This window comes from Sciurus carolinensis, chromosome 17, assembly GCF_902686445.1.
Source record: "Sciurus carolinensis chromosome 17, mSciCar1.2, whole genome shotgun sequence".
Lineage (NCBI taxonomy): Eukaryota > Metazoa > Chordata > Mammalia > Rodentia > Sciuridae > Sciurus > Sciurus carolinensis.
Genome location: NC_062229.1, coordinates 26,858,191 through 26,874,978, shown reverse-complemented (window position 1 = coordinate 26,874,978; position 16,788 = coordinate 26,858,191). Strand labels below are relative to the sequence as shown.

General features: G+C 41.5%; 2 protein-coding genes across 2 annotated transcripts in view; both read right to left on the bottom strand.

Moving 5' to 3' along the window:
- Ano10 (anoctamin 10) overlaps positions 1-16,788 on the bottom strand; it is a 192,703-nt gene that overhangs the window by 28,645 nt on the left and 147,270 nt on the right. The gene's annotated exons all lie outside the window — the stretch shown is intronic.
- Positions 5,113-8,132, bottom strand: LOC124968890 (cytochrome c oxidase subunit 7C, mitochondrial-like). Its single transcript, XM_047531721.1, has 2 exons — positions 8,098-8,132; positions 5,113-5,469 (listed from the first exon to the last, which is right to left on the bottom strand). The coding sequence occupies exons 1-2, from the start codon at positions 8,130-8,132 to the stop codon at positions 5,244-5,246; spliced, it is 261 nt and encodes an 86-aa protein (XP_047387677.1). The 3' UTR covers positions 5,113-5,243.

Genomic DNA, 16,788 nt, shown 5'->3' with positions numbered 1-16,788 from the left:
TTCTTTAAATTGCCCAGGCTGGCATCCAACTTACGGTCCTCCAGCCTCAGTCTCCAGAGTTCCTGGAATTACAGGTGTGTACCACAGTGCCTGACCCAAGGCAGAAATTACTTATGCTAGATTCCTGAAGCAAGTGGTACACGAAATAGTCAAGCAAAAATTATTTACAAAAAATTTTATGGTTTTAAATAAATAAAGACAGAAAAAATTTAAGATCTGCATCACGATTTTCACCTGTAAATTGCTCTAACACATCCTTTTAATCTTGAACAAGTCCAAATTCCTGTATGTTGCTTGGATCTTCTGGAACAATGTTTCTAGGTTTTCAGAATTTTTGGTGGTTCTAATTTTTAAGAAACTCTACCCTTTGATGAACTCTAAGCACAGAGTCCTTAGCAATCCCACCTGAAGGAATTTTGGAGTAACAGGGTGCTGCATCTTCATTAGAGGAAGGACATGTGGATTCACAGGGCAATCCACAGGGAGGAGGACAGATGTCATGTGAGAATGGCCACCTTGACCCAGAAAATCTTCTATGGTCTGAATGTTGGTATCCTTCTCAAAAGCAAGTTGGAACCTAGGAATCAATGTGATAGTATCAAGAGGTGGGGCTTTGGCAAACTGAGTAAGTCACGAGGGCTCTGCCTTTACACATAGGACTAGTGCTCTTACAAAAGAGATGCAAGCAAGACCCAGTGAGTCACCCTTCTACAAAGTGAGCTTCCAGCAACAGGGCGCCATCTTTAAACAAGAACATCTTTGCTAAGTGAATTAAGCCAATTCCAAAAAGCAAAGGCTGAATGTTCTCTCTGGTATGCAGATGCTAACTACAATAAGCGAGGGCCAGGGAGGGGGTAGAAATTCACTGGATTACACAAAGGGGAATGAAGGGAAGGGAGGAGGGTTAGGAATAGGAAGGACAGTAGAATTAATTGGACATAACTTTCCTATGTTCATATATGAATACATGACCAGTGTAACTCCACATCATGTACAACCATAAAAATGGGAAGTTATATTCCATGTATGTTTGATGTCAAAATACATTCTACTATCATGTATAACTAAAAAGAACACATAAAAGATTTTTTTAAAAAAGAGGATCTTTGAAGCAGAGAGCAGCACTCACCAGACACAGAATCTGATGGTGCCTTAATCTTGGACTTCTCAGGCTCCAGAACCACAAGCAGTAAGTTTCTAATATTTATAAGTTACTCTGTCTATTGATTGAACTCAGGGGCACTCAACCACTGAGCCACATCCCCAGCCCTATTTTGTATTTTATTTAGAGACAGGGTCTCACTGAGTTGCTTAGTGCTTTGCCATTGCTAAGGCTGGTTTGGAACTTGAGATCCTCTTATCTCAGCCTCCTGAGCCACTGGGATTATAGGCATGCGCCATTGTGCTCAGCTTACTCAGTCTGTTTGGTTATAGCAGCCTGAATGAACTAAGATGAAGTCCCACTGACTTTCTAGGAACCCACTGTGTTGTAACTATAAAGATTGAAAGCTTACTGTTAATTGATAAGAAACTGGAAAATTACTCCTTAACACTTTTTAATCTCTAGGCTTTTTTATAAAGAGCTAGAATTTCAACCTAAAATATATGGTTACTATTGCCTAATTGCTGACAAATTTATATGACACTGCTTGATTCTGAACAGCTACTTTGCCAAAGGCAATTGCCTATTTCTTGGGGCCTAAAAAAAAAAAAAAGAATTTCTCCTCTTATTTACTTCAAGTAGCACAGTAGTTAGTTAAGTGAAATAATTATTTTAAACCATTTTTGAAAGCATATGGTGAAAAATGAGGGAAAAAAAAAGAAAGAAATCATCATATCAGAGCTGGGTCCCATCTGCGTGAAAGCAGGCTAATCGCGGAACGCTATAGTGACGAACATGAACACTCTCAGACGTAAAGAAACGTGGCTCTTGGGGCTGCAGGAAGAATCCCATCTGCCATAGCAACTACTCTGTCCCACCTTCTGGTCCTACTGAATGGCCCCAGGATGACGCCGGGGCTCTGTTCCTGGGGCTGAGTCCTGAGCAGGCTGCATATGGTCTTGCTGAGTCACAGCCCCCACCTCCCACAGCCCCAGGGAACATCAAAAACATAGGACATGAAATTTCAATCACGTTCAACCCATTTACCAAACCCTGGGACCTTCGGTTGAAACTAATTGTAGCCACATTTTTAGAAGCAATTTTTAAAACATAGTGGGCCAATACTGAAATCTCAGAGACCAAAAGGAGCTATCATCAGGTCTACTGATCCTAGTTTTAAAACAATAGTCACATTGCTACTCTGTTTTTAGCACATGGAGAATTGTCTCCTGTATGCATTTCATGGTAGGTTGGGCTATTAATGACACCGAAGAGGCTTACATGACGAATCACATGCTTCCAGTACATGACGGGAAAAGTATGCAGAATTCACTGGAAAGACAGGTATGTCAGAAATCTCTCCCAAAGCAAACTACTTCTTTCTATCTTTGTTAACCACAGAGTCACAGCATACTTTGACGAAGTTAAAAATTAGTTTACAACTCTACTGCAAAGAAGGTGATGTGAACACTAACTGCCACTGACGACACTCCAAATTCTTTCCCCATCTTTGGGAACACGCGCATTTTTACACAGAGGTGCCGGATGATCACAGGACTGTTATCTGAACACCTAGTGGAGTTGCCCTCTGGGTCACCCACCCTGTGGTGTGCATGCTGAGTGTCTGTGAGGAAACAGCCCTGCAGTGGTAGGGAATTGTGGACCCGAGGCCTTAGTTCAGTGATGAAGATGAAAAACAAAGGTCATCAACCTTGTCTACACTTGCACGGCTTTTCTGTGCCAGGGTTCACACTGGAATCCAGGTCTCAGGCTCTTGAGTTCTTAGAATGTGGGTTAGCGTCCCTTGACCTAAGGAGACTCCCAAGTGAATCAGGTGTTCTAGCCTCACAGGTAATGTTTCCCTCCCTCGCTAGCACTGCTCTGACAGCAAAGGCAGGGCGGTCAGCATCCCTCATCAGCAGAACATGACTCAGGAGGCAGGGCGTGCCCCCCACCCCCTTAGGATTGCCAGGCCAAGGGACATGATATCCCTCATAAGGGCACAGCCATCCCAATCTAGGTACCCAGAGAACACAGACCAGTCATACTTTGGTTGTGGCCCAGGGATCACAGCGCAGCACGAGTGCCCACAGAGGACAGCCACATGGGTGAGCCATACACTCTCAACAAAGCATGAAAAAGTTTCCAGGAAGACAAGCGGACAAAAGAGAGGCCATGGAGTGAAGAGAATGTGCAGAGACAAAAGAACCCGGGGATTTCTGGGAACAGGGCGATGTTCCTGTGGAGCGTGGGGTCCCGAGCAGGCAGCTCAGGGTGGAACGGTCGCGTGGAGGGGCAGGTTGCTCCTGCAGTGCGGAGATGTTGAGGGATTCTGAGCAGGGCCAGAGAAGATGGGCTCAGGTTTACACTGGGAAGAGCAGGATGTGGCAGCCAGGGGGAAACTGGATTGGAGAGAGAAGCTAGGTGGGTAGGAAGACCAGCCAGAGGCCGTGCGGGAAGTTCAGGGAAGAGAGGATGAGAGCTTACAACACATTCTTGACTAAAACCCAAATTTCATTATAAATACATACATACTGGCAAAGTCTAGGTAACATGTAAAATCACAAGTTAGGTACCTGAATTTTTTTTTTTTCTTTGTTTCGGGGGGTTGGACCCAGGGGCACTTAGCCACTGAGCCACATCCTCAGCTCTTTTTCGTATTTTCTTTACAGACAGGGTCTTGCTGAGTTGCTTAGAGTCTCCCTAAGACTGAGGCTGGCTTTGAACTCATGATCCTCCTGCCTCAGCCTCCTGACAAGGAACTAACATAAAAATACAGCCTGTTACCATAATGAGCAGTTCTTGGTCATCGAGAGTTCTCAAACGATGTAACCAAAGAATCTAAGTTCACCTAAAAGCAGATTTATTAATATAATTAACCTTAGAGGTGTAAGAAATATTGTTGTAGTCCTTTGGATATTTCCGTTCTTTTTACAATATCAGATGAAAATAGAGACATAAGGTAAGCCAGCAAGTATATAGTCTGATTTTGAAAATGGGTTTCATTTCAGAGGCTGGCTACTGAATAATTGTAATCAACACAACTTTACCAGAAATACAACCCTTCCAAATCTGCTCCTTCATGTGTCCACGTTTAACTGCCCAGTTAAAAACACACAGAAGGTGCACAGATAATGTCTACTGGGGCAATGAGTCACGTCGTCAACCAGACAGGTCAGAGGCCTCACGCTCCGAGACACCTCTGCTGCCTCCACTGAGCTCACGCGAGTGCTCTCGTGCCAGCCCTGCACTCTTACTCTCTAGACTCAGGAGCACAGTGCACCCCTGCTACAGCTCCACATACTTTCTGACTGGTCGTGATATCTGCCTAGCACCAATCTTTTCTTACTTTGAAGTTGCTTTAAAACTATTGGACAGTACCTGAAGCTGACCTAAATACACACTAACACCATCACCACTGCCAGCGCTGCCCAGATACCCAGCATTCAGGAACAGAAGTGGCGGGGGGCGGGGGGTGTCTGCGCAGCTTTGCTATTAGGAAAGAAGGAAGTGTTGTTCTTCCTTGCTCTGCAGCTATGGGTGGGTTTATGTCTTTTTTTTTTTTTTTTTTAGAAATACATCCTTTATTATGCCTTATATGCTGTTACATTCCATTGAAGTATTTTACTTTTATTCAAACAGGACTGATTACTGTCAGCAGTACAATTATCAAGACTAAAATTTGTTTTAAGTTTAGGTCTAGGAAAAAAAAATGAAGCTCTCAAATACCTAACCAATCACAACTTTAATCTGTATGCATACTGTTTTTTCTTCTTATTAAAAGGGTATGAAACAAGCATTTTTGTGTGTGTGGTGCTAGGGATCAAACCCAGGGCCTCACATGGCAGGCAAGCAACTCTTCCATTGAGCCATATCCCCAGACTAAATACAAGCTATCATATATAGTTCTGGACTTAAAAAAAAACAAAAACAAAAAAACTTGGGGATTATTCAAATAAAATAAGCACACACTCAATTATCTCATTTCCTATTTCAGAGAAGATACGTTGAACATTCAGGTCATTAGTTTATTTACAAACATATCCAGTATGCTATGAATCCAAGAGTTTGATTCATTTTTCAGAGACTGCACCTCTTAAAACATTCTTCATATCTGTTAAATGTATGAATCACAACGTCCCTATTTCTTAAGCAGCTGGTGTCTTACTATAAAGAAAGGTACAGCAAAACCTGATCCAAAGAATAAGGTCATCATAACCAGTAAGCACCACTTGTTTTCCACTGAAAATGGCAAATTCTTCCCGGGGCCCTCCTCATAGTGGCTCTGATGGACCACCGAGGTTGTGAACCTCCGAATACTATGTCCCAATATGGCGCTGCTGGGGCCTCTGTGAAGAGCGCTGAAACTGCAGGCAGAAGAATAGCCCGGGTTTATGTCTTGTAAAATTGTGTTGATCCAGATATACCCCGCAGGTCATGTTACTTAATTACTGCAGGGATCTAGAATGAATTTTACTATTGAGAATGACTGTATTAATGAATTGTGTATTAATCCTTTTACATGACCAAAGAATGTTTACAACAAACATTCAAAACCATATGCATATTACGGGTCTAAGTTTTAAGATAAAACCTAGCCAGCCTATCTAACCCATATTTCACACTGGGGCTAATGCTGAGTTAGCAAAATACAGAATTCAGATGAGCACTATTAAAGCTAAGTGTTTACTTGAAAGTTTTAAGGGGATCTGCCTTTTACAACTTTTTATATTACATTTGAATATTGTTCTTTCTTTTTTCAATATTATTATTCCTAAAAATTCATCCTTTAAGAAAAAAATGGGAAAGAGGAAGAAATGATCTGTGTCCTTCTTTTGTGTTGAGAAGCTGAGATTGTATCTTCCCACCCAAATGGGATATCCTGCCAACTGCTTTGGAAAATAACAACAAAATGTATTGCATTTTGTGAGACTGCGTTTTTTTCCTGCCTTCCAATGTCTACTAGGTCTAAGGTACGATGAGAGAAAGGCAAAACAAAGGGGATAATGATGTTGCAGGAGATATTTTTGAACTATATTTTACTTTTAATGAGAAGTTGTTACACAAAGATTTTCCCTCTACATGACTTTAAATCTGTCCTAATACTGTCATTCTAAAAACTTATTTTAAAATGTTAACGTTTCTTTGTTGATCCCCTAGCAGATTCTGCAGGGCAATACCATTTGAATTCCATGACCTAGATTGTAAGGGAATCTTTCATAACTGCAGTATTGTGAGTCCTGTGCATTTACATTTTCTTAAAAAAAAAAAAAGGCATTTCAAGCCAGCAGAATAGTAAAATATTTTGATATGCTCTTGAAAACCCCAGAACCATGGATGTGCTTTTTGAACCAGGGTACAATTTACATAATGAGCAAGAAGGTGACATTACCAAGCCCATTCCAATGTACCCAACCTCAGGGCATCTATCTAACTGAACACTCAGAAAATCCTGCTAGCTTCCTGAATTTAATTGCATGAAAGATATGTTTTGAATGCAATGATGCTACATTTGTGAATAAGGTACCTAATGTGAATGTTACCAAGTAGAGAATGTGATTCTAAGTGGTCTGAAGTGTAATTTTTCTCTCATAACTTTAAAAAATATTCTTAATGTACTTTTTTTCCCCCACATATTTTACTGGTGTACTATAGGTATACATAATGGTGGGACTGTGTACCTGAACATAACTCTGATGACTTCTGAATAAAGAGTTGCAGTTCTGGTAACGGGCAAAGCTAAGCTACCAACCACCTCACTGGCTCTCCTGTAAAAAAGTTCACAACAGCAGGAGCAGCAAATGTCGGTGCATGTATCCTGAAACCAAATGGTCACCTCAGCGATGAGCCCACAGCCTTAGGCAGGCAGTGTTTTGATTCTCAAGGGTACATTCTCTAGTGACACCAAGGGGAGCTGGCTATGGGAGAGTGGACATGCTAAGTAAGTACCGCATGGCTAAAGGTGCTCATCCAGAATTTCCTGGAAGTCATATTAAAAATCAAAGGGAAGCACAACCCACTCTGGGGTCCTACTAATACCACCTTTATGGCCAGCGAGTTTTCTGTGAGAGAAACCTGCCTTCCCATTTTGTTTATATCCCTTCAAAAGCAGATGATACCGATTTGACAACTGTCCTCCAGCTGAGGGCTAATTACTTTGAGAGTCATAATGCAAATGGCACCGGATCAAAGCAGACTAAGTGAGATTTAATCCTTTCGAAGCCCAGGAGAATATTAGGAGAGTGGAGCTCGGTTCTGAATAGACACTATATTCTTCTTTGGTTCTTTGTTCCCTGATCAAATCAATGGAAAGGAACCTGCAGTGCCTCTTGGAGCCTGCATTTGTGCTACCTCCCTCTCTGGAGTGACGCCACTGTCACAGTGCTTACAACAGTGGAAAATTTATACTTTGGCTACAAACAAGCAGATGGCTTCTAATGGAGGACCATTTAGAATGCCACAGTCTGTATTTTAGGGCCCAGGAACAACTGCATTTAGGAATTACTGTTTCACAGAAAAATTAGTTTCCAGGGTATTAACTATGTGCTAACCAGCTATTTCTCCCAAGACTGCCACTGTGAGAAGATGTAATTAACTCGCAAAAATGTAAGTTTTTTTCTCTTTGTAGTTAAGCTATTTGATTTGAGCTCCGTATGTCCACGTAGAGGATGAGGCCAGAGTACTAGAGAAGGAAGTTGATTTTATGTATGTATGTATGTATGTATTTTCAACTAGCAAGTCCAAATAATAGGGGTATCTGAACTATCACAAACTGATTATCTGAGGCTCAAATAAGGTTCTTGAAGCTAACGGTGGAAAAATAGCCAGTTTAGACAACCAACATGAATGAAAACCCACAGTAATGCTAGCTGGTCACCACCTCACCACCTTGAACCAAGCACAGAGCTGGAAGGCATCTAAGGGAGCCAAGGAGTAGGCAGAAGTGCCAAAGCACTTAGTTCTAAGAGAAGGTGGAAAAGGATGGAGGGAGATACCTGCCAAGACTGGTGTTTTCCACTGGTGCAGGCATGGCGACTGCTGGAGACTGAGCACACAGCCAGCAGGCCAGGCCCTGGCTCCCTGGTTTGGAGACTGCTCTCACTTCCTCTTCCGAGCCAACAAAGCCGCCAGTGTGTTCCCATTCCAGAGTGAACTCCAGCACTTCTGAATCAACTGCTCATCTCTACAGCTAGGCCTTTCTGTAGTGCTTCGCAGCCACAGTTAAGAGCTTCTCTCTTTTGAGCCATGAAAGAAACCATACAAATGGCAAACAACCGTCTGTATTCCCTGTCTCATCTGAACAATGACAAGTATGGGCGCTGTGATCTCAAAACAAAATCTTTACTACGGTGAGCAATACAAGAGCCTGCACTTGGAAAAAAACCAAACCAGGCATGGAATAAGGGCACCTCTGCTAGCCAGAGTTCTCACACGCTCCCCTGTTTCCTGATTCTTCTCACAGAGGAAAGTTGAAAAAAGTTCTCTGCCCCAATCCATAGAAGAGGTCACAGGAGAGGATGGACAGAAGCACCCTCTCCCCCACAATGCACGTACTTTTTGGTTCCAGTTCAATTTAGGATAGGGTCCTTGCCTGCCATCTCGTATGGCAACATTTAGAAGTGAATCACTGTATGATCAGCAACAGAAGAAGACCGTTTCCTTCAGAGAACAGTGGCTTCCATTCAACTGCTGGGCTGAGTCCAGAACAGCAGGATCTGAATTAGATCTTTATTCAGCTTGCCTGCAAGGAAAGCGGCCTCATGTCTCCCGAGTCTCCACCTGACCGACTGCACTGGGAAGGCTCCACTAAGGACTCTGAACCCTGCCCTGGACCAGGAGAGAAAGCACCTTCCTGAGAGAAGTCCGGCTTCCCAGACAGCAAATGGCTGAGAGCACAGATCATAAGGCTGGCCCAGGAAGGTTTCAGTGCAAGAGTTTTGAAGATTGGAAGATTGGAACCACCAGAATAAAAGAGGGATGCATGAGCATCCACAAAGATAAACAGAAGAAAAAGCAGGAAATGAAGCCAAAAAACCAAAAACCCTGAGGATACAAATAGTAATACAAATACCAAAAAAGGTTAAGGGTGGGGGGCAAAAAAAAAAAGTGACATATACACAAAGATTTTAAGGAATATTGTACTTGGAGCTCGCTTCTACCATGTGCAACTAATGTCACTGTTCTTATTAGAAACTCTACGATCTCATTTATTTCAAATCGACAATTCAGAGAATTCTTCCACCAAAAGAGCAGACACTCTTTCAAGTGTGAGCCTGAAAAAAGCTATTTGATAGGAGTCCCACTGGGTTTTCTGAAGGAAGGCCACTACTTAGTGACCTGTCATTGCTCTTCATTTCCAGAAATTCATTTGAAGTCCAAATTAATTTGGATTCATCAGCATTTCAAGACGATATGTTTTTGCAAATATTTTAAAGGAAGCACAGGGTAGGGCGGGATCTGAGACTGCTCCTTGCCAAAAGCAGGTAAATTTCAAGAGTAGGCAGTTTCTTCTCTTCTGGATGATCTCCAAGGATGAGAATTAAAACTACCCATTTCAGGCTGTGGCCGTGGCCCAGTGGTACAGTGCTTGCCTAGCACGCACAAGGCCCTGGGTTTCATCCCTAGCACGACAAACAATACAACAAAACAAAAGAACTATCATCTCTAAGGATAGAAGTATTTTGTCCCTTAACCTTCACGAAGCTCTTTGTTACACTCAAAAATTCTGTTAGTTATACACATATGCTCTATTCATTCTGTACCTTCCAGATGGTGAGTCACCAACATAGTCTGACTCTACTTGCTCACCCTGTGTGGTTATTCCTGTTATCATGCCCATTCCACAGATAAAGAAACTGAGGCCCAGAGAGGTCTGATAACATGCCCTGGGTGACACAGAAATGGCAAAAGCTGGGATTCCAGACACACAGACTTGACAGGTTATTAACACCATGGCAAGCAAAGCACCCGCATGCTCCTGACACATTTTGATGATTTCCTCAATGAACTGAAATGCTTCATTTAAGGCCAATGTCTTGGTACAGTCCGTGAATAAAAATGACAATTCCTTAGTGCATTGCTCTGATTGAAATGGTTAAATCACTCATGGTTTTCATGTGATTTGAGGATAGCTATCCTGGATAAGTTTAAATAATACAGATTGATGTTTTTAGAAATGGTTTTCCACAACTTACATTTAAAAAAGTGAACCCACTAGTCCAAGAAGGAAAAAAGAAAGAAGGGGACAAAAAAAAAAAAAAAAGAAAAGCAACCTGGATTTATTCTGTCTCTAATCAAAACAATACTTATCACATGTGAAAGCAGAGGGGGTTGGCACTGTGCTCCCCAGACACTTGGCAGTTCATTTTCTCTCATGCCTGTGACTAAAACCAGACTTGCAAATTAAAAATATGCCTATCATTTTTTTTTTCTAGGACAATTCAAACACAAGAGTCTGAAAATCTACCCACACAAACATTGCTTTAAGCAACATGAATGAAGAACTGGAAACAACCTTGAGATCTATTTATTTTCCAAATAACAAATGGTAAGAGATTTTTTTTTTTTTTCCAAGTCGGATGGGGTAAAGATCAAGAATTTAAAATCACAGTCTTGGTAACATAGTTACTTGGCAGATACTAACTGCCTTGTAGACTCTATCTAAAAAGATAGTCAAAAAATCAAGAAAACAAAAAAACCCCAAACCTAAAACAACTTACCAGGAGGGGGAAAGTTCATGTGTACCTCCAACCACTTTTTGAGACTAGGGAAAAAGAAGGGACTGGGGATGTAGCGGGTGAGGCCCTGGGTTCCTTTCCCTGCCCCGCAAAAGATAAATAAATCACAACAAAATCTTCACCCCCAAAAAACGGGCTTTAAAGAGAATAAAAATAATAGGAAAAACAGAGAAGGTGTGCTGTGAACAGAATTTCATGTTGATGGCATTTTAACGGGTCTGGCGCTCTGCATTCTGCTCTGCCTCTTTTCATGAGACCTTGTCACACAATTTTATCTCATTTGTAAATGGCATCACCAAGGACATCTGGTTAAATGTCCAGAAGACATGACCTGGTCGAAATCTAATACTAAATCTTATTTCATGGTTATCTTGGAAAATCACAGGATCAGAATCCAGACCCCTCCTCTTAACTAGGTTTGTAGGTTTAAACAGAGTCACTCAATAGCCACTCTGGGGAGGCGAGTGTGTGAAGTCAATGCAGTGGATAAGAGGCAAGTTATTTCAAGCACCCATTTTGTGTATCTAACAATTGGCATATTAATTTATTTATAATGCCAGCTAAAGCCTTTCTAAAATTATTTCCAGTTCCAAAGGGATTTTATTGTGCTACTGGGGATTGAAACTAGTGTGCTCTACCACTGAGCTACATCCCCACCCCTTTTTGTTTATTATTTTGAGACAGGGTCTCCCTGAGGGGCCTGAGCTGGCCTTGAACTTGGGAGTCCTCCTGCTCAGCCTCTGAGTAGGTGAAGTTATAGGCATGTGTCAGCTCACCCAGTTTCAAAGGGATTTTAGAGGGAAGATAACTACTGTTTTAGAACCTGCTATATGCCAACCACTTCAGCAGGTAGTTTCCCACAGTGATCTTATTTTATTTAAAGTCAAGTTTAAAATGCTGTAGTTAGACCTGACAGGCATATCCTTATAGACTATGTGAGGATTAATTAAGATAATGAATTGCTAGTGTTCTGTCAAAATAAAATTCACTAAAAGAACAAATTTCAGGTATTATTACATCCTGGGTCAGAGTGAGCAAGTCCCTACCTCTCAGCTCTGACTAATGCGACAGGCCACTGTGTAAAGAGGCAGGAACAAGGCCTGGAGGATGGCAACAAGAGCAGAGGCATCCAAGTCCAAGGAACCCTGGGTGGTAAGCTGGAGGTACTAAGGTGGCACGGAATGTGGGAAAACTGAGTCAAAGGGCTAAATCTTTACTGGCTGCTATTTACACAGGAAGAGGTTGCCAAGAGAACAAAGGACTTCAGAGCCAGAGTCGAGGTGTGAGGGGTAGCTCTGGGATTACTGATGGTCTGATTTTAGACCAGTTCCCCTTTGCCCCTTTTTGATTACACAAGAGTAGATAGATTAAGAACCCCATGCCATGCCTACCACCTAGTTAACACAATCATTAACTCAGAGCCAAACTTGGTTCATCAGTCACCAGCCTCCTTTCCTGGATTATTTGTGCATTGATTATTTGTTATTTTATAAGAAATTACTCTAAGGCTTAGTGGATTAATAAAAGCATTTGTTAGCTCACATTTTCTGTGGGTCAGGAATATGGAAGCACTGGGTGGCTGTGGCTTAGAACTTCTGTGAAGCTTAGTGAGGATGGAGGCAGGAAATAGTCATCTGAAGGCAGGACTGAAGCTAAGGGATGTAATCTATACTATACAAAGCCTGTTTTTGTAAATAAATTTTATTAGAACATGGTCACTCTTTTTCATTTACATATTGTCTAAGTCTATTTTGCACTGCCACAGCAGAACTGATCATGGAGACTACATGGGAAACATGCTTAAAACATTTATTATCTGGTAATTTATGAAAACATCTGGAAACCCCTGACCTAGAGAATCTGTATCCAAGATGGTTGCACACAAGGTTGTAGACGATAAGCCATGTTCCTGGTCACATGGGCCTCTCTGAATGCTTGAGCATCCTCACAACACAGAGATGGCATCCTGAAAGCAAGTGATTCAGGGCAGAAGCCATCATGTGTGTGTATGTGTTTTAAATAACCAAGCCTTGGAAGAGAGATACCACTATTTTTGCAGTGTAATATTTACTAGTTACATGTAACACCAAGATACAAGGTGGGAGGGGAATCTCCAAGGGCACAACAACTAAGAGGCATGGATCACTGAGGACCCTCCTGGAAAGCCACATATCTACAGGTAGAGACCAATTCCTTACACTAAAAAATCAGGTGATGGGACAGGATTATTTCTTTAGAATTTTTCAACTCAAACATTTGACAATTATATAATACAGATAATTTCTGATATGTTTTTATTTCTGAACTTTGATCATAGAATATACAGTTATCCCTCAGTATCAGTGGGGATTTTGTTTCAGCCACATGCACCCTGGCCCCTAGGCCAATGAATACCCAAATCTGCAGATACTCAAATCCCTTACATAAAATGGCAAAGCATTTACATATAATCTATGCGCATCTTTCTGTATATACACTTTTTTGGTGGTAGTGGGGATTGAATGCAGGACCATGTGCACGTGAGGCAAGTTCTCTTTACACTTTAGCCCTCCTGTGTAAATTAAGTCAGCTCTAGATTGTCTAATTCCTAATACAATGTAAATGCTATCTAAATAGTTAATGAACAGTATTGTTCAGCACATAATGATGGAGGGAAAGTCTGTATATGTTTAATAAAGACACAATTTATTTTTGTGAATATTAAGAATCTTAAGTTTGTTGACTATGTGGGTACAGAAACCACAGATATGGAGGGCAAACTGTAGTCAATTAATATTTGTTCTAAATTTTAATATCTGTATTTTCATTTTGACTTTGTTCACCATAATATTACCATTTATACTGGCAGAACCATTATGAGTTTGAAATGATTGTTTTCCTTTAGGAAGTATTTCATAGTTCTTAAATCCAAACATGTCTTGTTTTCTGAATTCTGTTCTTTAGCGAAAGAGACAGATAACCAAATGTGCTGTCCTCAGGATTACTTTAAAAGTCCATATTCCTTAGTCCACAGGTCTCTATATTTTTAACACAATCACTTCGGCCTACAATCATTGCAATATGTAACATTCAATTCTATTACTGAAATCCTGTGGCACTGCAAATCAACAGAAAATAATATTGTTTATTATATTAGATAAAAAATTTCCTATTTTAGCAATTCAATAGTAATAAACCAACCTTATAAAAAGTGTGGCTTCCTACACATAATAAGTGTTCAATAATGGTTTCCTGAATCTCATATGAAAATATAGCAGACAGAAGATAATTCCAAAGTCCAAGGACTAACAATTAGTATTATAAAAAGTACAAAAAAAAAAAAAAAAGTACAAAGGGATGGAGCTCTGGCCCTCGAGCTGTTCATTTAACTAATGAGTCACTCATTCAACAAATATAAATTCATCTGAAGTAATTCCGCCCCAGGAAACTTCTGGTCAGGGGTCACAAATTATCTTTGACCCTGAGGAAGCCCACAGACTTAACATAAAAGATGGTATGTGGTGAAATATACATAATATAATTTAGATCTTAACAACGTTTAAGTTTTACATACATTTGCACTGTGGTGCCCCTGTAGCTGCACTTTGGTTACATTTTGCTAGATAAAGCCCTTGGTTCCCTGAGCATGCAGCCCTCGCTCATCATTTAAACTAGCAGTACAAGGCTGATTTACCCAACATTTCCTTAATCTTTCTCCTCCCTCTTCAAGACAGATACAAATTAAAAAGATTCATTTTCATCAATCATTTCCTCCTAAAGACAAAAGGCACTTAAGAAAAAAAAAACATGTTAAGATTGTTCTTTCAGGATGCTACTCCAGCATCTTCTCTGTCTTTTCTAGATTCTTTTTCCTTAGTCCAAAAACTTGTCCTTGATTCACTGAATCCTTTTTTAGTGGTGAGTAAATGGACTTGGGTTTGGTAACAACCATTACCACCATCTTTCTTTGTAACTTTTTTTTTTTTTCCTGTGCTAGGTATCAAATCCAGGGCCTCATACAAGCTAGGTGAGTGCTCTACCACTGAGTTCCATCCACAGCACACCTTTACAACTTTTGATCTGACCAGTATAATCTTTTAATATCCTCGATCATTTAGTAAAAAAGTGAGCATGCTGATAATCAGCCAATCCCCAGAACTTACCAGGAGAAGGAAGAGCTACTCTTACATCTATCAGCCCTCATGGCAACAGAATTATTAATGAATACAAGATCTGAGACTGGGACTCATAGAACCTTAAATGTTTTACCAGAATGTATCTTTTGTTGTTATTTTTAAACACACAATTTTAAGCATTCTGGAGTGCCTAGAATCATTTGTTTTGGAGTAATTTTCTTCTTTATAAACACAGATAGGTTTTAATGGCATATGTGAACACCGTCCAAAGTACACAGTCAGCACTTCTCCAGCGCGCTGACCTTGAGGTCCTTCCCTGTGGAATGACCCTGTGCCTCCACCCCTGCCACTCCTACTGTTTCTGATCTACTGATATGGCAACTAAGAAAATGCTACATTTTATTCTGTATCACAGCCTAGTTAGTAGTTACACAAGTAAAAACAAATCTGGTTCTGATTTGGCCATGTTTCTTACATCTAGGGGTGGGAATTAAGACACACGAATTTTAAATTTTGCTTAGAAAACTAACGAGATAAGCAGCAATTGACATAGATTGTTTACTGGGGGAGACAAAAAAAGATCAGAAAGGCTTTCAGGAGCTGTAGTCTTATTTTGATGTCTGGATACCTTAAAGAATTTTTCTCTAGAGAGAAGTGACAATACAGAGGGGGAAAGCCTGCCATCAGTGGTAAGGGAAGGACGGCTCTGTAGCCTAAATTTGTTAGCTGGTTTTCTAACTAACAAGAACAAGCAGGAAGGACAAACTGTTTTAGAATTCCAACTGGCCTGACTGCGGTTATTTTACAGTCTTAGGAGCTACCATTGTTACTGATGTCAACCACGGTCACTCTTTTTAATTAAAAAAAAAAAAAAAAAAAAAGTACTTGAACTCGGTCAAGACCGGGCATGGGGTCTGCGGGTGCTCCTGTAGAATTCCTCAGAAAGCATTCTCTTTCCCAGTGACCACAGAAAGGCACACACCTGACTTCCATTTTTGCTAGAGCATCTATTCTAACACTCTTCTCTTTTTGTCCAAGGACATCATTTGTCATTTACTTAATACACTGGTTTCTGAACTATGTATGAGTCAACAACCTCCCTTGATTAAGCTAAGATTTATAGAGAGCTTACTGGGCACCAGGCCTTGGGCTGTGCCAGGCATGGCCTGGGCGGTGGGGATGTCACAACTCAAATGGGAGATGGGAGCAGAACCATACACAGTGGACCATGCTCAGAAATGGGGCAGGTTCTGCATCACACCAGAGGGGAGGCTGACCACAGAGGCAGGTCCAAGGGCAGTCAGAGTTACAAGAAACAGGGGTGCTTGGGCATCCTACCAGACCCAAAAGTGAGAGGAAGAATGGCAAGAGAGAAGGCTAAAAAGAGGTGGACAGGAGCCAATATTTGTTAGAGCATCAATCACCTTAAAGAAGGCTATCAGCGGGTGGGCCAAGATGGCGGACTAGAGGGCGGCTGCATTTCACGTTGCTCCAGGACGCAAGATTCAAAAGAGGAGATAGTGAGAGACTTGGGACCAACTCAAAGCCGCCGGGTGAGTCTCTCCTGTTGGGGAGGCGTCCCAGATGGGGCAGTAGCCCCGGAACGCAGGGAATTTGTGAGTGGAGTTGCTCGGCGAGACGCCCCTCCCCCCGCTGGAGCGGTAAACACGGACAACTGGGATCATCGTAGAGGAGGCGGCTCAGCACAGCGCTTGGACTCGAGCAACCACTGGGGCTCCGGGCAGCTGCCTGAGGAGGAGCTGCGTGGCGAGCTGTTTAGACCCAGAATGAGTGCTTCTGAACACCGGGGGGTTGCCCGGAGGAAGAGGAGGAG

Excerpts from the sequence above, each read along its gene's own strand:
- LOC124968890 (XM_047531721.1), bottom strand. The coding sequence starts at position 8,132 with ATGCCTGCACCAGTGGAAAACACCAGTCTTGGCAG. Across the intron at positions 5,470-8,097 it reads GAAAACACCAGTCTTGGCAG|TTTCAGCGCTCTTCACAGAG; the intron begins GTATCTCCCTCC and ends TTCTGCCTGCAG.